At 40.3% G+C, this 26,762-nt stretch overlaps 1 protein-coding gene across 6 annotated transcripts; it reads right to left on the bottom strand.

Annotated features, from left to right (window-relative positions):
• Window positions 1-26,762, bottom strand: HDHD2 (haloacid dehalogenase like hydrolase domain containing 2). 6 transcript variants are annotated; one of them, XM_014452538.2, is made up of 7 exons: window positions 26,638-26,762; window positions 20,351-20,461; window positions 16,893-17,101; window positions 14,985-15,069; window positions 6,625-6,841; window positions 4,541-4,604; window positions 1-1,350 (listed from the first exon to the last, which is right to left on the bottom strand). In XM_014452538.2, exons 2-7 carry the CDS (start codon window positions 20,449-20,451, stop codon window positions 1,247-1,249), a joined length of 780 nt encoding a protein of 259 aa, XP_014308024.1. In that variant the 5' UTR covers window positions 20,452-20,461; window positions 26,638-26,762; the 3' UTR covers window positions 1-1,246. The 6 variants fall into 6 exon arrangements, with proteins under 6 accessions (XP_014308024.1, XP_006085181.1, XP_014308025.1 ...); XM_006085119.3 differs by lacking the exon at window positions 26,638-26,762 and adding an exon at window positions 26,308-26,442; XM_014452539.2 differs by lacking the exon at window positions 26,638-26,762 and adding an exon at window positions 22,295-22,710.

Below are 26,762 nucleotides of genomic sequence, written 5' to 3'. Positions count from 1 at the left end.
AGAGGAGCTGCCATTTATTTAGCTTTGCTCCCTCCCATCTAAGACCAAGCTGATATCTAAACAAGAATCAAAACCCAAAGCTCATTAACATCAGTGTGTGCTTCAATAAGGTGAACACTACAATGATGTACAATTACATGCTAATAATTCAATGCCCAAGAGTCCTGTAAAACAATTGCAAAGGCCCAGGATTATCACAGTATGCAAATGCACTGGAAAATCATTACCTACTTGGTCCCCTTCATTTTGGTGGGTTTAACATGAGAAGAATAATCCATGCTACCAGACGAGATTTCATTTTACAGCTGTAGTAACCAAGTACATAAAAGCCTGAATCTGTCCCAATAGCTTCTAAAAGATTTTTCCCATAGTGTCAGAGGCAAAAATAATGAAATCTTGCAAATGTACAGTAAATAGGACCCTCGTGGACACTAACTTCAAAAATGCATGGTCTATAAGACATTAAAGGCTTGATTTTAGTTTCTGCACTGTTCCTGTTAATAACAATGTCTAATTAAAACATCTGTAAAATACTGATAGTTTTAATTTTACATAAAATTTCCAAAACAACTGTTACACACTATAATAGGTATCTGCAATGAATAGGTTATTAATGGAAATATTATTTTAAATTAAAATCAGGTTCTAAATTTAAATTAGTCATCTCTGGCTAATGAAGAGAAAAAGAAGTCATCCGTGCTGGGAATAATACTCCAGATAATCTAGTTTTCAACATCCGTTAAAGCAAATTCATTCAATCACTTGGGCTAAAGGACAATTTATTTTGCTTCTTCTGACTTGTACTCCACTTGGCACTTTTGATGGGTTTCACAGCTGAACTGAATATTAAAACTATAGCGTAATGCATCTTTCAACTTCATTCACAATCTGAACCCACCCTCCCAATTTAGCAGTGAGGAGACAGCCGAGAACTCGACTCCCTGCAGTAGCTTCTCCCTCCCAGCCCTGCCTAATCTGATGAATATTTTAAAAGGCATGGCATAAAATCTCAGCTTTCCTTTTCTTCAGGTCTCATCTTCTTTTACAAAATACAACAAAAGAGATAAGCAAGGCTTAGTGGCTAGCTGTAATTCAATACCTTTCTTTCTAATTAGTGCACAATACAAAAGGGTTACACATCTCAGCACTGGGGGCTGTGTCTGCCTGTGCTGGCGCTGAGTTGGTAAGGAATTCATTCCAGACGATGAAAAGCTGCATTTCAAGTTGCTTCTGATCACACAATGGTTCACAGTAGATGCTGCAGAATGTGGTCCACAGCATGAGGGAAACTCTCACACGTTAAGTAAGGAGGTGGACTAATTTTTTCTTCATCTGCTGCTCGGTATTTTCCTGAAATGGAAGTAAAGATAGTGAACGAAGGCTACTGCTAGAATGCCAGTGATCACAGCCTGTGGACACCTAGGCCACTGCAGAACTGCCCTTCCAATTACTCGAGAATCAGGGTCCATATCTCCCAAAGCACCTTTTACTGAGGCTTCAGGATGCACTGAGGCAATTCAAAGAAATATCACATTCAGCATTTTCCAGGCCTACCTCCAGCCATTCACAATCAGAGGTACTAGGTCACCTGACAGCTAAGGGTCCCTTCAGAACTCCACAGCTGATGAAATTATTTTCTACCCCCACAAGCCCTGAGGACAGAAATGGTGAGTAAATCAATGCTTTTAAATGGAAGCCCAGACCCCACAGGGCAGAGGCCCTGTCAGCTCCCGAGGGTGACTGCTGCCAAGCAGGAGCCCTATGCACCTGGGACATGAGAGCGCCTGGGGGTGGGGAAGGGAAGAGTGATGGATGCTCATAGGTCCGGGCCAGACCGTGTGCATGGAGGGGCTCAAGGGGCAGGACACTGTCCAACTCTCCCCAGACTCTGGGCCTCAACACAGCAGAGGCCCCATTTCACAGTGGTCACAGAGAGCTTTCACTAATGAAAATCAGATGACTTGTGGTCTCTCTTTAAACACTCTTACTGGGTCCCCCAACCCTTCGGAAAGAGCCCCAAATCTCTATTGTTGCCTAGCAGGCCTCTGACATGGGCCCCAGCAGCCCTGTCACCCCGGCATGTGCACTTGTCACAAGGCTGCAGTCCTAGACTGGACCTGGCTCTTTTGAGGGCTGTCACACCCGCTATTCTCTGCCTGGAACATTCTTCTCACCCGATTATCACCCTCATACTTCAAGTCAGATTCCATATTCCATCCAAATTAGATCCCCTCCTGGTTATTCTCTCTTAGTGCCCTGTTTTTTTGCCTCCACAATATTTATAACAATTTATAATCTACATATATAAAAGCCTAAGCAACCGTTATGACCGGACGACCACACAACTGGATGACCGGCTGGTGGCTATGATGCACACTGAACACCAGGGGGCAGATGCTCAACACAGGAGCTGCCCCTGGTGGTCAGTGCACTCCCACAGCCAACCTCACACGGTTCCCCCCATCCCGCCCGCCAGTCAGCCCTGATCACTGGCCAGGCCAAGGGACCACACCCATGCACGAATTCATACACCGGGCCTCCAGTCTATAATAATAAAATCATAATATACTCATTAGACTGGATGTCCTTCCGGACAACCTTACGGACAAAGCCAGGGCTGCGAGGGAAGCCCGAGTCCCGGGTGCTAGAGGGAAGCTGGTACCAGCAAGCATGAATTTCGTGCATTGGGCCTCTAGTTATTTATAAATTTGTTTAATGTTTGACTCACACCTGAGATTATTAAACTCTCTGAGACTAGGCACTAGGCCTATTACATTCCCCAATGTACCCTCAGCACCTGACATAATGACTAGCACATTGTGAGCATTCCACAATTAATTTTTTTTAAAAATATATTTTATTGATTTTTTACAGAGAGGAAGGGAGAGGGATAGAGAGTTTGAAACATCGATGAGAGAGAAGCATCAATCAGCTGCCTCCTGCACACCCCCCACTGGGGATGTTCCTGCAACCAAGGTACATGCTCTTGACCAGAATCGAACCTGGGACCCTTCAGTCCGCAGGCCGACGCTCCATCCAGTGAGCCAAACCAGCTAGGGCCACAATTAATTTTTAAGAATGGAAGAAGAGCCCAGCAGGTGTGGCTCAGTGGTTGAGCTTCAACCTATGAACCAGGAGGTCACGGTTCAATTCCTGGTCAGGGCACATGCCTGGGTTGCAGGCTCCATCCCCAGTGCACGAGGAAGCTGATCAATGATTCTGTCTCATCATTGATGTTTTTATCTCTCCCTCTTCCTTCCTCTCTGAAATCAATAAAACTTTTTTAAAAAGAATGGAAGGAAAGAAGGGAGGGAGGGAGGAAGAAGGGTTGGGAAGATATTAACTAAAGAACTTACATGCATATACTAGTATGCATAACCCCTGGACATAAACAATAGTGCAGTGAAGGCCTCAGGGAGGAGGGCACAGGGTAGAGGGGGTAAAGCAGGAAAAAGGGAGACATCTGTAATACTTTCAACAATAAAGATTAAAAAAATAATAAAATAAAATAAAAGGGAGAGAAGAATTGCAAAACACTGCTTCAGCTGAGGTCTTGAGGAAGAGCCAACTGCCTTGTAGCCACCCTGGCTGCCTTTGGACTTCTCCTTGCTCTCCATTCCTTTTTCTGTGGTCTCTGCAATTCATTTTTCTGCATTTTCCAGTATTCTCTGCCTAAATGCAGCTTCCCCAACACCAAACCCACCATTTTCTACAATTCCTTGTTTTCTACAATTTTCTCTTTAAGAGGCTTTGCCCAGCAAACACAAAGCCTAAAAACCCCGTTCCACACCTTTGCACTGCAGTGGTGAAGATGCTTCTTATCCTACTGACTGTGAGTTCCTACAGAAGAGGAGCCAGCAGCAAATGTACAAAGGTAATGAACATATACCTCACTCACCTTAGCATCTTCAAGGTACCTGTCCACAGTACGCAGCAAACTACTGCTAGTTTTTTCTCAAGCTTAAATCCCTTTAAGGATTAACTCCTTTGCAAGGTTTCTACTGGTCTCATAGGTAAGTTAATGACTAACTATTCCTCTATCACCTAATCCCTGCACCCCATGGTCTAAGGGCAAATATGTGAAAGGCAAGTTTTGTGGCCATGTTGATAAGGGCTCGCAGAATGCTTCTGCATACACTGGCCAGCAAGTGGGCTTTCTAAAAAGTACAAATTGACACAGTGGCTTACATATGTGTGATAACTCTAGCACCTCCCATTGTGTCAGGCATACAGTTGGTGCTCAATAATGTTGGCTGAGTGAATGAAGCAGGCCATCATCACTCCTGCCTGACCCACTCACTGTGGCAGTCTGTGCTTTCCTGGATGGGTAAGTGAATAGGCTTCCTGATCTAGTACTGCACAGCATGGGTCCTCCCATGTTTTTTCCCTGTAATCCTAAGACCATTTTATTCTTGCTTTGTGGCAGAAAGAGAATTACAGTGTCCAATGATTTGGCTTTGCCATTTCTATAAGAACTTTCCTTTAAGCAACTCTGTATCCCACCATCCTGTTTCAGAAAAGGCTTACAGAAGATACATACCAGTTTTTACTAAGATGCCCAGCATGCCAACATCCTGAGCCCCACCAACATCATCCCTGCAATCCTAGAAAGCACAAAGAAAGCATTTAGTTCAGGGTCTTCAATTTACTTGCCAATAAAACCTACCAACCAACTGATTTGACTTATTAGGCTGGGATGGCCAACTGTAACCCCATGTTTGTTTTTTAAATGAAAGACAGAAAGATGTAAAAATGGGTAAATTCACATGTAACAGTCTGAGGCAGCACACCATTTGGAAAGGGAAGTGTCACAGAGGTGGATGGTGTACAACAGAGCAGTCATTCTAGTACCAAACACAGAGAGCACAGTCACAGTTCTTCAATGTTGCCACGTGCGTGCATCGATCTCCTCTTAAAACAGATCATGGAAAAAGCATCCTATCCATTTGGCAGCGTTTAAGGTGGATGATCCAACTGCAAACAGTGAATGAACTAGACTCAGAAGAAAGCTTTTCTGCCACCCATGTAATATATTATCCTTACTTTCCATCTGATTGTCCGTAACAGCCGCAATCAAGTCAATTCAGTATGTTTAGACCATGGGACTGTCTGACATTCACTTCACACTTGGGAACAACAGATCAGTTAGAAAAGGAGGTCCTCTTTCCAATTCTTACTCAAGATGGGGATGAATATGCTTGGTTGATTGTGATGATAAACACAAGGTAATAAAATCCAAGGGCTGGGAGAAACATCAAGAAAATCAATCCTGCTAACACATATCTATAAGCAGGATTCATTCAGATCATGCCTGAAGAAAATATTTTTCCATTAAAGTCATTAATATTATTCAACAACAGCCCTTGGAAATGAGTCCTAGAATGTCAAAATCTTCATTCAAAGTCTGACTTAAAACCTTTTCTGTAGCATCTAAACTTTCCCTGTTGAAGCAGTGAAGATGGGGGAGAAGAAGAGAAAGAAGGGAGGTGGGGAAAAGTGGACAAAGAAAGGGAGGGAAGAAATCATGCCTCTCTGGGCTAACCAAGGACCCTGCATGAAGCTGCTATTGCATGCCTTTCCTGCCTCCCACCCTGTCCCCAAACCAGTATCTCCCGGGATAAAAAACTCTGATAACCACCTTTCAAACACATATCTGCCTAGGAAAGTCAGATAAAGACTTGATTATAGATGTGACTGAAAAGATGGCTTCTGAAAACAATACCAAGTTCAATGACTATCCTATTCAGTATAAGGTGAACACACCCCAAAGTGGAAGAGGTGTCAGGAGAACTGTGAAACACTTGCACCATCACAAGTTACAAAAGCAAGGGATCTCCAGTTTGTCTTGGCAGGGTCCAGAGCCTCAAGTTTTACTTCCAGCTGTGCCACTAATTAGCTGCAGGAATGGAGGCATGCAGACTTCCGGCTCCAGGCTTCAGTTTCCCAGTCAAAAATGGAGAGATTCGGACCAGACAGTCTTGATGGCCCCTTCCAGCCTAACACGTTATTCTTTATAACTAAAATATACTAGTAATCACTGCCACCTATTTAACACAAGGCAGTGTGCTTTCTAGCTCTTTCCCCCTCATGGCACACGTGGATGTTTCCCCAGGACACTAGAGTAAACTGACAAGGTCTTGCTCATGGCCAGAGCCTCCAAACGTCCAGACCTGCCACTCAAAAGGGCTGAGGCAACCAATGCCTGTAGCTATTTGTGACACATTGGGAAGTTCTTCCATATAGCATTTACTAAGAAAAAAATCAATAATGGTAGAATTCTTTAGGTATAGGTTGTTCCCTGCATAAGTAATATTAGAAAAATCTAAATTTATGTAAAGGTTTCTTTAAAAAGACCTATCAAGCATTTGAATGACTTGCATTTAATGGTCTTTTGAATTATATATATCTCATCATACTATAGAGAATGTCAGAAATAATCAAAATTTCAGTTCTTTAGAAGAATACCACTACACATCTACGTGAAGCCTGACTTAGAGGCAGCCATTTCTCTCCATCTGATGTCATCAGCAGCAGAGTCTGCTTGGGTGTGAAGCAGTGCTTCCAAGCTGGCTCAGCCCAGCATGGCAGGTGAGCTCAGGGCATTTCCGGGGCTCTTCTACTTACGTCTCCTATCATGACGGCCTCCTCAGGTTCACAGCCAGTGCCCCGCAGTGCTTCCAAAAAGAATGTTTTCTCTGGTTTTCCTACTACTGTGGCTTTGGTATCTGTGGCATACTCCAAAGCAGTCACAAATGGTCCGGGCCCCAGGGCTAAGCCATCTTTCCTCTTGTAATACCTGGCTTTGTGGATTGCTATCAGAGGTGCCCCATCCAGGAGTAACCTAAAGAGATAGAGAAAATGGAGATTGGCTAAAAGCAAGGCCTTTATGACTGGAAAAGAATGTCAGACTTACAAAGTGGTTTTACAGTATTCACATTCACAGAAACAAAGAGTTTCTTATTAACTTTTAATGACTTGCTATCTTCTAATGAATTCTCTAAGAACTGCTGGGAATTAAATTCAAATACACTGAAGAAAGGTGATAGATTATTAAATTTGGGATTGCTTCAACCTTTTACCTTTAGAGGTTTCAGACACTTTACCGGAATCACCAGGGAAAGAGAATTAAGAGAAGTAAAGCTAAATAAGACACTCAAGGGAAGAAGCTTAACTTAATGAGACAAGTTGTTTCAACCTTCCCTAATGGTAAGCAGGAGGCTCTTGAGCCCTTTCCAGTATCACAACTGTTGCTGCAGTGACACATTCAGCTAACTCCAAATACCTGACTTCCTGTTTCCTCTACTCCAACATGTAAGTTTCTTTCTAATTCAGGAATTTCTTTTTTTTTTTTTAAATATATTTTATTGGTTTTTTACAGAGAGGAAGGGAGAAGGATAGAAAGTTAGAAACATCGATGAGAGAGAAACATCGACCAGCTGCCTCCTGCACATCCCCCACTGGGGATGTGCCCACAACCAAGGTACATGCCCCTGACCGGAATCGAACCTGGGACCCCTCAGTCCGCAGGCCGACGCTCTATCCACTGAGCCAAACCGGTTTTGGCAGGAATTTAATAGAGCATTTTACAAACGCTTTCTGCTTGTACCTTTACGTCTTCATTCTACCTTTTGACTGCTTCTGACATTACTTTGCAAATCAGGCCATCTTCCCTGAAGAACACACCAACAAGGTTTAAGGGAGATCCTTTACTGCCAAATCTCTTTTGTTGCCCTGATATTAGGATAATTATTCTCATACCAACTAAAGGGCACAAAGCATTTTACCATTAATTTGATAAACAAACTCTACATATAGTTAAGAATCCTCATTAGTGACTTAGGCAAAACGTAAAACAAATCCAAGAACCCCCACCAACAACTTCTTAATACTCACCACCCAACCCCCATCCAAAAAATATCTGCCATCCATCCCAACAGTGCAGCCTGTAGTCTCACAGCAAGAGAGTCACATGAATATTATCATCTAATGGAATGCAGGACATGATACACTTAAACTGCTTTTAACCAACGTAATGAATGATCTCACAAAGCTTAATTTACTTTAAGCCATCTACTTAGTTAAAATATTTAGTATGTCCATCGAGGAAGAATTCATCACATCTTACCCCTCACAATTATGAGTAATTAAGCGCTCAGCTATGAAAGTGCTAAATTATTTTTGTCGGTGGGCATGGAAATGCCTTCCTGTGGGAGATGCAGAATTCAGACATTTATGATTAAATATTTTATTAAGTAAAAACCAATACTGGACTATTACAGGGCCTTTCTGTTAGTTACTACAAATTGCTCACAGCACAGGACAGATCCTTCAAATTTATTCACTAATATTAATACAAGTTTACTTCTTAAAGCAGACCTTAAAATCCAGCTGTTAGGAAACCTGAAAAAGCCACTATGCTGGCCTTAAAGAACCACAGCTGATAGCAATGAGATAATAATGGGTGATTTATCTATCTCCCTTCTTGTCACCCACCCCCAATCCCATTTATTTGCTACTCTACCACGGAACTGGAATTCTTTATGCAACAGACCTCAAAATTGCTTTCCACTTACATAGCTAAACTAAAAACTCATTTGATTTGGCTTTGTTAATATTTTATTATGTATTAACTGGGGATAAGACTTATCAGCCTGATTGATGTGTGTACTCAATTCCCAGGCAGTGCTTTAGTGCCTTCCCTGAAAGGGCTGAGACTATGGGCTCCTCTACATGTCTCTAAGTGGAAACTGGACTACACGAGGCTGGAAAAGATAGGCATCTCTCAGGGAAGTGGTTCCTGCTTCTGTCATCCTCTGCACAGCATAAGCTTTACCGAGTCTTTCAAGAGCCAACCATATTCAGGACAGACTGAAAGGTAATTTCTAGGACACAGATTAGAAGATCTTTTATAGTTAAACATTTTTTGAAATATCAAAAATAGACACCCCAATACTTGGGAGTGTTTTTATACCTACCAGGCAGGGCAGCAAAGGGTTGGCTGTTCTTGACACCAGAAATAATGTATCAGAAGGAAATATCCTGATAATTTTCTGTCTATATCTAACTATAAACCCACCGAAGTGCAAGAAGCAAGGAAAAAAGGGCACAAAGGCCTGACGCAAAAAACTCTGGCTGTGATTTCCGTGTGCGCAACGGAACAAACTGAAAAATCCTAGTGAGGGCAGGGCCACAATATAAACATCTCAGGCAAACATCTAGTCCAGTGGTTCTCAACCTGGGGCAGTTTTGCTCCCCAGGGACATTTGGCAGCGCCTGAAGACTTTTCTGGTTGTCACACTGGGGAAAGAGGGGTGCTACTCGCATCTAGTGAGTGGAAGCCAGGGATGCTGCTAAACATCCCACAATGCATAGTACTGCCTCCACCCAGCCCCACAGTATTTTCTGGTCCAGAATGTAGTGTCCACACTTCTTAAAATAGGTAACAGCAAATCACTTCATGTGGGCCTAGGTTTCTTATTAATGAAGGGACTGAACTATCAGGGTTTTTCAACCTTAGCACTACTGCCATTTTGACACATTGGACTCTATCAAAATTAAGAACATCATGCTCTCATACTATTAAGAGCACAAAAAGGCAGGGATGAGATATCTGCAATATATATATATGTATATCCAACCAAAAACATGTATATATAATGAGTTCCATCATATACACAAATCAGTAAGAAAAATACAACCCAATCAGAAATGGTAAAAGATTTGAATGGGCACACTGCAAAGAAGTTGTCCACGGGTCAATAAGTACATGAAAATGTTTCAAGAACATTACTCATCAGGGAAGCACAAACTAAAATCCAGTAAGATACCACTATACACACCAAACAGAATAACTGCAATTTCATAGACTGGTCAGAGACTGGTGGGAATTTGGAGCAACTGAAACTCACACTCATAGCCAGTGGGAATATATGACTTGCTCTAATGACTTTAGAAAATTGTTTAGCAATATTTACTAAAGCTAAACAAGTACTTATTACCCAGTAATTTCACTACTCTACAGACCTAAGAGAAATGAGCACATATATCCCACAAAAAAACATGTTGAAGAACATTCATAGCAGCTTTATTCGTAACAGCCCAAACTGGAAACCATCCAAATGAACAATAAATAAACTGTGGGACGGTCTACTACACAAGAGGCTACTACACAACAAAAATAAAGAAACAAAACAACAAGAAAGTACTGCTATCCGCAACAACTTGGATAAATCTCAACAACAGACAAAAAATTATACAATTGTATGATTTAATTCATATGAAGACCAAGAACTGGCAATCCTGACAGGAGTCAGTAGTGCTACCTTAAGGAAAGAGTGTACTACAAGGCAGGAAGCCTCCTAGGGTGCTGGAAATGTTCTAGATCTTGATCAGAGGGTTACAAAGGCATACCTATGTGTAAAATGCTATTGAATTGTATACTAACAATTTGTGTACTTTATTGTGTATGTTTCACATTAATAAAAAAGTAACAATATATTTATGTGGCTTTTTTAACTGCAAGTTTTATTTAGAGTAGCAAAAGTTGCCTTGATCGTATAACAATATCCCCATATGAAAAAATAAGAGCAGTTAGTGACAGATATTAAACTCAATTCTGTATTCTGTGGATTTCAAATAGGCATAAAATGGTTCTCTTGCATATACTAATGGAATACTTTAAACAACTCAAGTTCTTAATTCTTAAACAATTTCTCATGGTCTGGACTTGAATTAAAAAACTGCAAAGCAGCAGTCAGCACTTTCAAAATGGACAAAGCCCACAGAAATATTTCTAATGTGAGTCCTGCTGTCACACTGTTCTGGAATTCCTCATGCTCAGGGCTCTAAATACTTAGAAAAGATTCAGGAGTTACTGTACAAATGCAGTAATAATTGAAGTCGTAGTTGTTGACCTTTTTTCTCCCTATCTCTTCTTCCCTTTCTAAGGAATTGAATATATTGGAGCAATTAACTTTTAATTTTTTTTCTTGAGGAGATGGGAAAAGAAAAGCAATCTAATATTCCACAGGAACCATTTATGGTGATAAGAATCTCTTCCTGAAAAACAAAAAAATTAATTTCTGCACATCTCTAAGACTTTTAGAGGATTCTCACATCTTGTAATAATTATAGGAAGAAGTCATTAACTTCAAAAGTAAGTCATTTTGAATCTTCAAAACATTGCTCTTAAGCAGCCTTTCACCTCTTGCATTTATTTTTTATTTTATTTTTTTAATTGTTTTATTGCTTAAAGTCTTACAAAGGGTATTACATATGTCTCCTTTTTCCCCCCGCCCTTGACAATACCCTGGCCTCCCCTACCCCCCAGTGTCTTATGTCCATTGGTTATGCTTATATGCATGCATACAAGTCCTTCGGTTGATCTCTTATCCCCCCCTCCTGCTCCCACCCCCCGCCCCGGCCTTCCGGCTGCAGTTTGACAGTCTGTTCGAAACAACTCTGCCTCTGTATCTATTTTTGTTCATAAGTTTATAATGGTCTTTATTATCCATGAATGAGTGAGATCATGTGGTATTTTTCCTTCATTGACTGGCTTATTTCATTAAGCATAATGCTCTCCAGTTCCATCCATGCCATTGCAAATGGTAAGAGTTCCTTCTTTTTTACAGCAGCATAGTATTCCATCGTGTAGATGTACCACAGTTTTCTAATCCATTCATCTACTGATGTCACCTCTTGCATTTAAATATGAAAGTTGTGATGTTATTTATTTTCAGATAGAATAACTTTTTTTTTTTGGTTAATCCTTACCCGAGGATATTTTTCCATTGCATTTTACAGAGAGTGGAAGGGAGGGGGAGAGGCAGAGAGAAACAAGGGTGTGAAACAGACATACTGATTTGTCGCCTCCTGCATGGGCCTGCGCGCCCTTGACCAGAATGGAACCCAGGACCTTTTGGTCCTCGGACCATTGCCCTATTCACTGAGACAAACTGGCTGGGGCTAGAATAACATTTTAAATAAGCTCCTCTAGAAGCTGGAGAGCAGTTGCTCTTAATTTATTTTAAAAACTTGAACTTTTCCTAGGTTAAGCTATTCCATGCAGTTTTTCCTCAAAATTCCTTTGATCCAACAACTATACTTCTGAAAAAAATTTAAGGAACAAACATAAATATTGCTTAACTAACGTTCTCAAAAGGTTTTTTTGTTTTTTTTAAAGTTAACTTCAAAAACCTGGAAAATAACCAACAATAAGAAACATATGGCTATTCAACTAATTGCACTTCTGAGAGTGGAATATTCTGTGGGAACCAAAACTGTGAAAATGAATACACCAGAGCTATAGATATTCATATTGATGAATCATACAGTATTACTAGGGAAGAAAACAAATTGATAAGTAAAGTATAAAACATGCAAAATAATACCATATACTGTCTAGAAATACCTACATGGTATTTAAAAAATGCATGTAAATGATAAACACAATTCAGAATCCTGATTACTTTTGGGTCTTGGGTGATAAAATTGAGGAGGGATATCAAATATGTCAATAATTTGTATTTCTGGAACTGCTTGATAGGCCTAAGGATGTTTGTAATATTATCCCTTGTGTATTTTAGTAGTAGGTAAAAGGAAAAAAGACACCAATGGCTCTTAGGATTTAAATGTTTTCTAGAATCCAACCCCCCAAATCATGTCTATTTCTTTTCTAAAATCAATCTCTAGTATGCAGTGTTCTCAATTCATTCAAACATTTAGGAAATATTTGTAGCCAGATTGTACTATGCATTTTTGGGGGCCTACCCATTTGAAATAGTAAATAAGAGGCAGTGTAATGTGGAAGGCTAATGCATCCACCTGAGGGCAATATGCCCCCGAAGCTGGTGTTCAAGGCAGCTATGCCATGGGGTTTAAAATCCAATGTTTATTCTCATTATCAACCTGAACAGTAATTTAACTAATCGGTGGTTCATTTGAGATGTCTGTATTTGCCACTTACAATCCAAACAGCTGTAGTCACTGGTTGGAAGGCACAGTCTCTGTGGAGACATCAATATGCAAAGAAGGGCAAGACCTAAAATCCTTCTGTTAACTCTCCACCCAGCTGTTAAGTGCATTTGTGAAATTAGAGTTGACCCATAAGTGCACTGTAATGCTTCAAAGTGTAGTGTTTAAAAAAATCAATATGGTTAGGGAAGTGTACTAATTAGACAGCATCCGAGCAATTATAAAGTCAGTATTATGTCAACATACATTTTTATTACCCTGAGTCCAGCATTCATCTAAGGCAGAGACCTATTAAATATGTCCTTCCCAAATTACCAGCTAAAATCAATCAATACCTTCTCCTTGAATTCTGTGGTTAAAGAAATGAATAAAAGATAGTAGGAGTAAATTAGGAAGTAGGTTCTCTATTTCAAATGAAAACCAATTTTGGTATAGTTGTAAACCTTACTTAAGGAGCAGGTGATATAATATTGCCCCCACCCCAACCCCAAGAAGCCACAGCAGAATAACTGAAGTAGGCGAAGCAAAAGAAATTTTAACACCACATACCCTCACATATACACACATGTGGCACAGCAGTGGACCTCCAGATAATAACTACAGTAGCGGATACTGAGCAACTATAAAAAGCGAGTATGTTACTTTTAAACAAAGGCTAGACTATCACAATGACTAAGTGCATTAAGTAGCCGTAGTTCCCATTAACTGAGGCTCTAAAATGCACACAGGGAAAAAGGTGCTATTTCTGGCCACACAGATTGTACACGAGGATAGCCATTTTCAAGATTAACAGTAAATAATGTGCCCAGATGTGTGAGCATTGTAGTGATTCTAGGACATATACATCAAGAAATGAATTCTACATCAAATATAAGTTAGAATGATTCTTGTAGATCTTTTTACTGTAAGGAAATGATGTTTTTATAGCATTCTTGAAGTTAAATACCAAAAATTTATCAACCCACTAAAAAAATTTTTTAAGCTATTACAATGTATCCTTATGTAATATTTTGAGCTACTTGTCATAAATTCAAAAACAAATTATACTGTTTAATGGTTTGACAAGCAGTAAAAGACAACATAAGATGAAAATGAGAAAAATCCAAGGGAAAAAGTCACAATCTCACTCTAGAGCAGATTTGTAGGTAAATTCTGATCCAGTTTATCTTACGAACTATGAGAACCAGTATGCAGTCTTCCCTTTGTAAGCAGCAGCGAAAGTTCATAAAAGTGAAATGCACACATAACTGAAGATTTATAACATTATATGTGGTAGTTGTGTTTCCCCCAATTTCAACCAACAGCCATTGGAACATCTCCATTTAGATGTCCCACATGCCAAACAGCCCCAACCTGAACTGATCGCCTCCTGGACCCCACACAGGGAGTGTTCTCCATCACAGGTGCCCAGGTGAGAATATGATGTCCTCCCTGCCTCACTGTCCTTCACTTCCTAACCTCAATCACTCATCAAGTCATGTTGATATGACCTGAATCCCTACTATTCCAGGTCAGACTACCATTATCACTCATAGAATAATTTCTTTGAAAGTATGGTCAAATGTGTGGATTTTTCCCCATAGCATGGATTTGCACTGGAGGAAGAGTCACGTTTACTGTTTTTGGGGGCATTAGCCTTGATGCTGTTTTCTGTCAGAAATTAGCATAGTCAGTGGAGAATCATAGGAGTGATGATAAAAGATAAAACTGCTAGCTTTAACAGATGCAATTTTATTATGGATTTCTGCTCCAGAATACTGATTCTATAAAAAACAAACAAACCAAGATTATCACATTTTAACATATTGATAATTTTTTTAAACTAAGCAGGATAGTAATAAATAATATTTGATGTTGATCTTGAAGTGATTTTGAAGATGTGCGTCCTCATGTATAATCTAGGTGGCTAGAAAGTAAAACATGTATAACCTTACATGACAAAGACTCAAGAAGGGAAAGAAGGAAGTATTTGATCAGATGAAAAATAAATAGCTAAATAGCTAGAGACTCACCGGAATGCTTGATTCAGAGTTTGATAATGAAAATGTTCTGGTGCCAATCCTATGACCACAGCATTAGGATCACTTGTTTGTATTCCTGGGAATGAAAAAAATATATGATTGTTGAAAAATGCAATTAAAAGTAATGTTACATTTTATAATAAAGAGTTTTAGTAAATCAAGTGCAAATTGTTATTGTAGCAATAATCTGAAGTTTAAGAGATTATCCTGCCCTGTGTACTCTGGCAATAGTGAAAGAGATATTTAAAGAAAGAAAAAGTTCTCTTAGTATTTTTGCATATTTCTTTTGCATGGTTTTACAGCTACTCAGTAACTAGAATCTGAGTTGAAACTTGTAACCTGATGTTCTCAAACAAGTAATTTCTAACTTCAAAGAGCTTTACTGATTACAATCAACAAGAACAGCCATGAATTCCCTATGAGCTATCAGATCAATAGCAACTGATGAGGAAATGAAAATCTAAGAGGCAAGGGAAATTAGACACTCTAATTGACAGTTGAGGTTAACATATTCATGATAAACATGGAATGCACTGTAGATTCTGCTATTTTCTACATAATGTCTCATCTACTTTTAGTGTCACAAATATTACTCCATAATTTAAGCATATTTTAAGGCCTTGGTACCTGACCAGACAAGTATATTCACCAACACAGTTACTAAAAGTCAGACGGTTCTGTAGATTACCCATATGCCAATTCCTATTTGCCTCTCTTACTGCTTGCCTTAAAGCATTTTTCATATCAATTCCACCAAAATGTAAGGGAAAGAAATAGGAAGAGTAGATATTCAGCTTTCCCATTTCCTCCTTACCAGCATCCATGAGTATTGAGTAATTGGTTAAAGTTTGCTGAAGGAAAAAAACCAAATTGTTGGCTATAGTTAGAGTTAAAGTTTTTTGTGTTCCTTCCATTATCTCCATCTACCACTAGCAAAGATATTCAATAACAGCAGAAAAATTTCTTGCCTTTCAAAAACCCATCTACTTTGGGTATTTTCATGTATATAAGCATGTTCTAAGTATTGTCCTGGACTGACTGACAAAGATTTCTTCCTTCTCAGGGACTCTGCTTATGTATCCCAACTGCAGCTCACTGCCAATACAACTAGAATCTTCACCTTCTTCAAATAAAGTCAAAACAGAAAAACCTGATTAAAATATTGTTTTATAGTACTTCAGCTAACCCAGAGACACAAATACACTGTAGATGCATGTAGATCATTGTTTGTACAGCCATCACATGGTTTTATACCCATTTTTCTATATTGTGTCATTTCACGCCGAGTATCACTTACAAAACAAAGCAATGTGGCAAAGTTTCATAAAAATAGGATATTTTTCCAGAGTTTATTAATTTTCCCAAAGAGAAAAGTTTGATTGAAATATTTCATAATCACTGCTAAAATTTCATACTATACAGAATGACACCTATTTTTAAATAAGGTGATTATGGATTATCTCATTTAATCAAATTAACATAGTAGCTCTTGGATCAAGGATTATAATACTCAAAGTAATTTTGACCTGTGCTTTTTCAAGCTGTGGGTCATGATCCATTAGATTACAAAACTAATTTGGAGAGCTCTAAGCAGCATCAAAATCAAATAAACAATTAAGTAAACCAAAAAGAAAACAGAGTACTTCTCATACAGTAAAAGTATTGTTTAGCATATATATAAACACACACATATATGTACTAGGTTACTATGTAATGTGTTTCACTTACTGTGGAGTGCAGTCAGAACAGGTTTGAGAAACATCAATTTAGATTCAAGAGATCTGTTGACCCTTTCAATAATAATAGGAGGAAATCTGAATACATCTAAATATTCAGTTTAAGAATGATTTATAAGAAGATATGAAGAACCAATTTTTAAATCTTTGCAATTTCCCCTACCTTTGAAATCAGGTAGTGCCCGATCGTCAACTAGCAGCATGGGCCGGACTTGTTTCTGCTCTACTAAATTTCTGGCTGCAGTCAGAGAAGTAAATATTTCATCTTCAGAGATATCAAACTCCAACTTTTTCAACCTTTCCAGTAGGTCTCTCTTGCTCTCTTTGGTTGTATTGGTCACAAACTTAACCATTACAGAAGTACCACGTAACCTGGAAAAGTAAAATTCAGATGTCAACAGGCAGCTTTTACATTCTAGCCCAGCCGTGGGCAAACTACGGCCTGCGGGCCAGATCCGGCCCGTTTGAAATGAATAAAACTAAAAAAAAAAAAGACCGTACCCTTTTATGTAATGATGTTTACTTTGAATTTATATTAGTTCACACAAACACTCCATCCATGCTTTTGTTCCGGCCCTCCGGTCCAGTTTAAGAACCCATTGTGGCCCTTGAGTCAAAAAGTTTGCCCACCCCTGTTCTAGCCCTATAAGATCTCCTAAATTGGTAGCACTTGCCAACAGTCATAAAATGAAGGCTAAGTCACCAAGTAAATATTTTTATTACCAATAATCTTTTTGTTATCTACCCAGAATTGCTTACGTATTATCCACACCGTCTGGACCACTTTATTGCCAAAGGCTACAAAGTAAATTATAAAAGCTGTGTCTACCTTTTTGAGGACTTCTGTACTTCAACTGAATTCTACTGCAGGGATTTAGCAAATAAGTGAAAAAAACAAACAAACACAAAGCTTAGTAACCACTATACTCACAGAATATGAGAGGTAAAAGTTACCTTAGAGATTATCTACTTATGCAACCCTCTCTTCTTTTTTAAAAATATATTTTATTGATTTTTTACAGAGAGGAAGGGAGAGGGATAGAGAGTTAGAAACATCGATGAAAGAGAAACATCAATCAGCTGCCTCCTTCACACCCCCTACTGGGGATGTGCCCACAACCAAGGTACATGCCCTTGACCAGAAACGAACCTGGGACCCTTCAGTCCACAGGCAGACGCTCTATCCACTGAGCCAAACTGGTTAGGGCGCAACCCTCTCTTCTTATAAAGAGGAGAAAACTGAGGCCTAGGGGAGCTAAGTGACTCGCTCGGCTTCATACTGCTGGGTAGCAGTAGAGCTGAGACAAAGACTCCAACCTATGTCCTGGTACAGGACTTGATGTCCTATACTAGAGAACAGAGGACACCTCAAGATGTTGTTTTTCCTTCTTAGACAATCAGAAGATGTGCTACCAAATCTATAAACAGAATCTATCTGGACAATCTATCAAAGAAAATCTTTTTTTTTTCTTTTTAAATAAAATGTGTTTTTCCCTTGAACTACTTACATATAGAATTGTTTTGATTCTGTGATCTGTTTTCGGAACCTAAACTGGTAATCAGGTATCAGAGAAAGAATTCATGACAGTCTAGCTTTCTTTGAAATTGAAAATTATTTTCTTGGTCCTAAAGTGTTTTAATCCAAAATCTAAAAATAATTTTAATTTAGCTACAATTAAAATTTTATATTAATACCCTATTGCTTTTTATTTTGTGCCTGCCCCAAATGAATACAAGGTGGAAAAGCACTAAACGCAATTGAAAACAAGCAAGCAAATAAAACAGAAACAGAGATTTTTAAGTATTCACCCAAAGAACATTAACTAAATTTGTAAGATTAAATAGTTCACTGTAATCATGATTGCCTCTATAATATCTGTGTGGTAGCTTTTCTTAAAAACACATTAAACTTAGTGGTTTATCTCTCAAAAGAAACTGATTATTTCAACGTAACTATTATCCTAAAAATGAACAAGTAGAAGTACTGAAATAACCATATCATTTTTAATGAGGATTTAAAAAAAACTTTTCTTTTTACTGGTCCCTCAACTTCCCTTAGCCTGTTTGTTTCTATAGAAACCAAAACCAGCCATAACAGTATAGTGATGTCTCTGGATGTGTAATTCACAGGCTCCTGGCCCTCCAGAATGGCAGGCTCATAGTTACAGAGCTACTTAGTGGTGTCATTCATTGCTCACCAAAAATAAAAAGATTTTTCTTCAATACAAAGTAAAAAGCTTATCTTTAAAGCAGTAAAAGCTCCTTTCCCAGAGAAAGCCTAATTAAGAGACAGTGTCAAGGAGTCAAGAGAAAGTCCAACTGTGAATCTGATTTTCTTTTGGCTTTAACCAGTTAACGGCCACGATATTTTGAATTTAATTAAAAAGGTCTGCCACTTGCGTCTATAGATGCTTATGGCGTACAAATGGTTAAACAACATGTTGTCCACCTATAATATGAACATCATGACTCCTAACTAAACTGATAGCTTCCAAATAATGCCTACCAGATACATAAGTCTCTTTATATTTGTTGATTCCCCAAATGGAAGCTCCGTGAGAGAATACAAGCAAGATCTGTGTCAATTTTTGGCCCTTATACCTGGTGTTGTGATACTAGTCACTAGATTTTCTGAATAACAGTACACTGTGACTATTTTAAGGTGGGAAAATAATAAGCACCACATGCTAAGTATTGCTGACTTTGAAAACTTCTCTAAATAATTTTAATATGAAGGTATTTAATACCAATTACTAGTACTATTGTACTGATGATTCTTTTTTCCAGGACACTCAGAAGCAAACATTCACATTCAGTTTACTTTTTAAAAAATATATGTTTTTATTGATTTTGAGAGAGAGGAAGGGAAAGGAATAAAGAGACAGAAACATCAATGAGAAACCTCATCCATTGGCTGCCTCCTGCACGCCCTCTACTGGGGATCGAGTATGCAATCCAGGCATGTGCCCCAACCGGGTTCAGTGACCTCTTGGTTCCTGGGTCTACACTCAACCACTGAACACACTGGCCGGGACATGTTCAGTTTGCTTTAACAAGCTTTTACTACGTATCCCCGTTTGTATCTAGACATGTTAAGTACTGTGGTTGGTACATCAGAAATATAGAACAGTCGCTAACCTTCAAAGGCATTAAATTTCACTGATAGAAATAATTCTAAAATTTCAAGTCCCTCAATTAAATTTTATTTGAGCTGCTGCACACTTCATGCGAGATCTTCGGTGAAAGGGGAGTGGGCAGCACTATGCCTTTGTGCATGTGTGCGTTTCACTTTGTGATTCCTTCATTTGTGATTTTTCCAATGCTATTTAATTTACATTTTAGAATCTTGAGTTTTCATCCACGAATTTACATTACTTAGAAAAAAACATGCACACAAAGAACAAAAAGAATAGATCAAAGGCCAAACCTAATAAAGGCTTAGAGAACAATGTTTGGAAGATATTACAATGCATACATCTTCTAGCTAAACCCAAGGCAGTTTTTGTATATATGGTAAGCTGGTGAAATGCCATCTTAAGGTCATCCATTCAGCTAATGATCTGCCTTGGTAAAACGGCACTTACAAACATATTTGTCAGCTGAACCTGGAGGATAGCTTGCCTTTTAAGAGCTTCCTGTGCGCCTGGCACAGCTGCATCTTCAATGTGAAGTGTGCCATTGAGATCTACCAAAACAGCTTTTAATGCACGGCGTGCTGCCATCCTTCATTCCCTAGGAGAGAGCAAATGAAATTAAAAATACAGTTTAGGAAACAATGGACAATTAAAAACTGGGGAAGTCTTCAAAAATATCATTCATATCCAGAAAGATACAGCTTAGTGTTAAGCTGTTTCTTTTGGGGGAAAAATGTGTTTTTTAAAATCCAAATCCAAAATTTGACTCATAAAACTTTCATAACGCTTAGTTATTTAAAAAATCTTTAATTAAAACGAGAAAGGGAAAAGGGGGAATTAATAAAAAAAAGTTACTATTTACTTTCAGATTTCTTAAAATAACTCTTTGGCTTAACAATTTATTCATTTATTTTAGTTCTAAATATGAGAATAATGCACTCTGAAGAATGGGTGTATGGGAGCCCTAATTCATTGGCAACATCTTTTTCATCTTTGGTTCTATGTGATGACAATGTTCTAATCACTCACCTCCACTATTATACCCTGAAATGACATATATGGCCAAGGAGCTAACAGTATGAACAAGCTACTGTATGACTTGACCCGTAACAGTGTCAGGAAATACTGTCCTTACTTAGTAATATAAAAGTTCCTTTTGCATATTTTCTCTTTAAAATTTATTGTAAGCTATATCCTAAACACAGTGGAGTATACGGTATTGGTTAAAAATAAAAATAATGAAATATTTCAGACATACAAAAAAGTATCAAGGATAATACAACCACCTCCATTACCCATCATTCAACTTTAGAAATAAAACATCACAGATGGAGTTGGAGCCCTCTGTGTACCTTTCTTCGAACTAATTTCCCTTATTCCTCTCACCAAGTAAACTACTCTCTTGATTTTGATGTGTTGAAAGCTTTGTATTAATGTTATTATTGCTACTCTTAGTGATTTGCCTTACCAGTCCACATCATGTTTGGAAAATGTCTCCATGTTAACACATGTAGCAACTGTTCATTCACTTTCACTACTGTGTACAGAATTCCATTGTATGGATATATACTTTATTTGTCCTCCTGATCATGAATATCTTGCACATCTATATATATAAAAGAGTAATATACAAATTGACCAAAGGCAGAACGACCCCTTGACCAGCCACTATGAGGCACAATGACCACCTCTCATTTCCACCCCTCCCCGCCCCCAGCAGGCTCCGATCACCCAATGGCAAACAGGGAACTGGGGGTGGGAGGGGGCGTGGCTGGCTGCTGGCAGCCAGGGAGGGCCCTGATCACAGGCCAGGCCTAGGGGCTGTACCCGCACACCAATTTCATGCGCTGGGCCTCTAGTTTTATTATAATGAAGAGTACCTCTTTGAACCTCCTTGTACACATCTCCTGGTGAACATAGATGTGAACATTTCTCTGGCATCTTGCTGAGTCTGAGGGTGTGTGCTCATCTGTATCCTTACAGGAATGTTGCCATGTTGCCAAGTTGTTGTATTCACTTGTATCTTTACAGGGCAAATGTTTACTGAGCACTTCTTATGTGTCAAGCCCTATGTGACAATGACAATGGACATGGAGGAGCCATCTCCTTTAAACTTAGAAGCAGACGGAAAGGGGGAAAGAACCTGGGAGATATAAATAGGTAATTACCACGAATTTGTGGAGAATCTATGGCAGGGGTCCTCAAACTACGGCCCGCGGGCCACATGCAAATACAAATATTGTATTTGTTCCCGTTTTGTTTATTTCAAAATAAGATATGTGCAGTGTGCATAGGAATTTGTTCATAGTTTTTTTTTAAACTATAGTCTGGCCCTCCAACGGTCTGAGGGACAGTGAACTGGCCCCCTGTTTAAAAAGTTTGAGGACCCCTGATCTATGGAATCTATGGGAAAAACTTAATAGAATCTTACCTTGGGACGGATGGTGGGTGGAGGGAAGACATCTCTGTCCTAGCTAGGTTCCTATGAAATGTGATCGTGGAGCCTGGGACTGACAGTAGGCTCAGGTGGTGGTCCTCATTCTGCCTCAAATTCATTGTGTGACTTTGGCCAAGTGTCTTCCCTGCTCTGGTCCCAGGTTACCCTCCGAAGCCTTGATTTTCTCCTTTTCAATATGGGCCTGCTAATCCCTGCTGCTGGTCCATCTCCCAAAGCTGCCAGGAATACGCTAGATTGCCCAGTGTCGTCCTTCTAAGTGTTGTTCTTTCTTAGGTGCATTCCTTTCAGGGGGCAAAGATGCTCCCTGAATTCCCTCCCAGCTTATAGCTTACAGCTCCTTTGCTCCTCCCATTTCCCAAGCTCTGTTCCCACTCCAAGTCAGTCATCTCTGCATAAAAGGTATAAATATAAAAACTAAATAAACCCATAGTAAGCCCCAGAACTCAAAATATACTTCTTCAGTTAGCCTCACTGTAGGCCTTGACTACTTCTACCCCATAATGTATGGCCTGGGGTCACAGGAAAAGCAAGAGAAGTGGCTGGAAGGAGAAAAGCCAGAACAGCTCCCATTTATTGGATGCTGTATATGTTCTGTGCCATGCTAAGTTCTCTGCAGCCTTTATCACTTTATTGAAACTTCTACGCAATCTTACCCAGACTAGCAAATTCAGGCACTGAGAAGTCACGAACTTGCCCATGTGCTTTTAGTTTTGGCTTTGAACCATGTTAATGGCTTATATATTGAAATTGAAATTAAGTCAGACATTTAAATATTTAAATTTAAATACAAACAGAAATAAACTAATCTTGCTAAAACACAGAGTACTCTGACTCTAGTTCTTCAGCAGGATATATTCAAAGGACAAAAAGAATTGCAGTGCCCAGCTGGTGTGGCTCAGTGGTTGAGCATCGACCTATGAACCAGGAGGTCAGGGTTCGATTCCCGGTCAGGGCACATGCCCGGGTTACAGGCTCCATCCCCAGTGTGGGGCGTGCAGGAGGCAGCCGATCGATCAGTGATTCTCTCCCATCATTGATGTTTCTCTCTCTCTCCCCCTCCCACTCTGAAATCAATAAAAATATATTTTAAAAAAAGAATTGCAGTGCTAAAAAATATACATATTTTTATTTTTAAAAATTTTAATTGATTTTTAGAAAGAGAGGGAGATGGAAAGAAAGACTGGCTGTCTCCTGCACACCTCCTACTGGAGATTGAGCCCACAATCTGGGCCTGTGCCCTGACTGGGAATTGAACCAGCAACCTCTAGGTGCATGGGACAACGCTCCAACTGAGGCACACCGGCCAGGGCATATATTTTTAAAAATGGATATTAGAGAGAGGAAAAAGGAGGGAGGGAGGGAGAGAAACACTGACATGAGAGAAATACATCAATTGGTTGCTTCCCTTATGCGCCCTGACCAGAAATCGAACTTGCAACATAGGTACAGGTAATTGGACCTGTGACCTTTTGGTCCACAGGACAATGCTCTAACCCAGCGGTCACCAACTGGTCGTCTGTGGACCGCTGGTGGTCTGTGAGGACCGAAAGGTTGGCGACTGCTGGTTTAAGGAAACCTTTGGAGCAGCGGTCACCAACTGAACCACACCAGCCAGGGCAAAAATGTATACATTTTTTAAATCATGAATTCTTGATGATCTTCAATTCCAAATCAATGCCACAATGTTCTTCCTCTCATCCCATTCCACATTCATAGTTCTTTTCTCCCATTTGAGAACCCTGATTTGCTAAACATCAACATTACATTTACTCATTTATTCAATACTACAATAATCACAGAATAGTTCTGGAACTCATACGATTACCATTACCCACAACAAACTGTGAACCTGTTGATGTCTGTCATTTCCCATCAAAATAAAATCCCACCTTTTGGGATTCTGACTAGAACTGCATTGACTCAAATAGAGCATTATTAGGAGAACTGAGATTACTAGATTGCATCTAAACTCAGAGATACAGAGGACAGATTGGTGACTGCCAGAGTAGAAGGATGGGAGGGAGAAATGGGTGAAGGGGGTCAAAAGCATAGTAACTAGAGTTAATAATACTGTATCGCATATTTGAAAGTTGTTAAGAATAGTTCTTCATTACAAGAAAAAAAAATTAGCTATGTATATTGCCAGACATTAACTAGACCTATCATGATCATTTCTCAACATATACAAATATCAAATCATTGTTGTACACCTGAAACTAGTATAATGTTATATGTCAATTATGTCTCAATAAAAGGAAAAGAAGTTATTCGATAGCACAAAAAAAATTGTTTTAAAAAAAAGTTGTAAAATATTTGTATCACTCCCAGAAGAACTGTAAAGGCTTCAAAGATAGTCCATATTCCTGGTTTATCTTGAGTCCATGGCCCACCATCTCCCAGTTTGAACAAATTATATAGGATATACCTTAGAAGAGACACAAACAATTGATACTGGTACAAAGTCGAGGCAAATTCTCTCTCATCCTAAGAGGAACTCTTCAAGATACTTCAGAGGACCTCTCCCCTTGCATATCCAAGGGGCATCTCAATCCAACAAGTCCTAATTAACAACCCTCAAAGTTGCTCTTTTTCCTAAGATCCATAGGAGTGAATGGCAGCACCATCAATCCGGATGTACCCAGCAGGCTCTCCCACTCCTTCCTCCCATCCGTTCAGTTGCCAAATGCCAGTCCTACCTCCTTTACAGTCTTGAATCCACTCACTTCTCTTCATCATTACTAAAACTTAGTTTTAGAATCATCACTTTTCATCTAGTCCAGTTCAACAACTTTCTAAATGTCCCCTCTGCTTTGAACCTTCTATTTCCAGCTGCAAATCCATTCCCGGGAATGCAGTGGTGAAGGGCAAGAACCAAGGAGTTGTATGTGCCTCAATTCACTAGCTATGCGAACTTGAGCAATTTTATTAAGCTCTCAACCTCAGTTTCTTCACCGCTGAAATATGAAGGATAATACCTGCCTCTAATGGTTGATAGAAAGATTAAAGAAAATAAGGCATGTACTGTGAACAGTGTTTCACACATAGAAAGTCAGGGTTATGTATGTGTGGGGGAGAAGGGACCGAGGGAAGGGCACATGATGGATGTGTCCAGGACTGCAAAAATCAGATATGATGCAACGTCCTAAAGCATTAGGGTAACTTGAGAGTTTGAGAAAACATTTTATACCCAAATAAGGATATACTGTGGAGGCATGCAATTCAAAACTTGCATAAATATTTAACATAAAACGAGATTTCAATAAAATTTTTCTCCGGGGAGGTTAAGGCTGTTCAGAATATGCCTCCTAGAACCTCCAGGGAGTAAACATTCTCTTCTCTCCCCTACATGCGTCCAGTAGAAAAGTCTGGAACCACTGGATGCACTCAATAAATGTTATTATCCAGTTAAAAACCTCCCAGTGGCTCCCCGATTCCTTCAGGATGAAGTCTGAACAATGAACACCGCTGCTCAGAGCCCGGGGTTACCTCTCCACCGCATCTGTCTAGACTCCCGCATCAAGTCATCACTGCAGGGGCAGGAGTCCTATACCCCACCCTCATCGCCGGACTTCGGTCCGGGACCATTTCCGCTCCCTGGATCCTACCAGCCCCGCCCCTACATCCGCCCTTCCCTTGGCCCACTCCTCTGTCCTTGGGCCCCGTTTTCCCCCCCGGCATTCCCGAGTTCAGCTCCTCCTCTCCGGGCTGGGCCAGGACGCCCGCGTGCTCTCAATCACACCGACACTGCCCCAGCTGTTAGGTTCTGGGAGTTATGGGGCTCTGTTGCCTTTTCCACGGTACTACCTGGCGCTCAATAAAGGCTTTTGAATTAAGTAAACTTAAGAATCCGGGTCGCTACGATTTCTAGAACTAGAATCAGCACTCAACAGCGATTCCCGCCATCTCCCCGTGGGGAGGGGCGCCGGGACTGGTCTCTGCGCTCCGCCCCAGCCCACGTTCCAGGGCCTAGCAAACGCCGGACTGACCGGGAAGGACTCCAGCTTCGACATACAGTCCAAGGGCACGTGCCGGAGAACCACCGACGCCTGTGAGCCGCGCTCTAGCCCTGGGCAACCACAGCCGGGCGAACCCCGGGCCTGGCGGAAGCGGCGCGCGCCCTCTCCGCGCATGCGCGGCAGCGCCGCGACCCAGGGGGCGGGGCCCAGCGGAGGGGCGTGACAGTCCTCACTGAGCAAGCGCGCGGGTTGGTCCCTGCCCCAGGAGCGGGGGGGTGGCCTAGAGACGCAAACAGGTGGGGCCCGAGCCCTTCCACAAAGGAACGCAGCCTCCAGACAAGCGGGCGGGCGGCTCCTCACCCCTGTTCCGTTCCGTCCTCAGCAAAGACCCCGCTAACAGGAACGTCGCACAGTCCCGCGGACACAGCGTCCTCGCCGCGGGTCCAAAGCGCCCGGGGCAGCTCCGGATTGACGCCGGAAGCTGG

The sequence above is a fragment of the Myotis lucifugus genome, unplaced genomic scaffold (assembly GCF_000147115.1).
Source record: "Myotis lucifugus unplaced genomic scaffold, Myoluc2.0 scaffold_16, whole genome shotgun sequence".
In the NCBI taxonomy this organism is placed as follows: Eukaryota; Metazoa; Chordata; class Mammalia; order Chiroptera; family Vespertilionidae; genus Myotis; species Myotis lucifugus.
Note: the sequence above shows the minus strand (reverse complement) of the source record. Positions and strands in the feature narration are given on the sequence as shown.

Excerpts from the sequence above, each read along its gene's own strand:
- HDHD2 (XM_014452538.2), bottom strand. The coding sequence starts at position 20,451 with ATGGCAGCACGCCGTGCATTAAAAGCTGTTTTGGTAGATCTCAATGGC. Across the intron at positions 4,605-6,624 it reads AGGCCGTCATGATAGGAGAC|GATTGCAGGGATGATGTTGG; the intron begins GTAAGTAGAAGA and ends TGTGCTTTCTAG. Across the intron at positions 1,351-4,540 it reads GGGCATCTTAGTAAAAACTG|GAAAATACCGAGCAGCAGAT; the intron begins GTATGTATCTTC and ends CTTCCATTTCAG.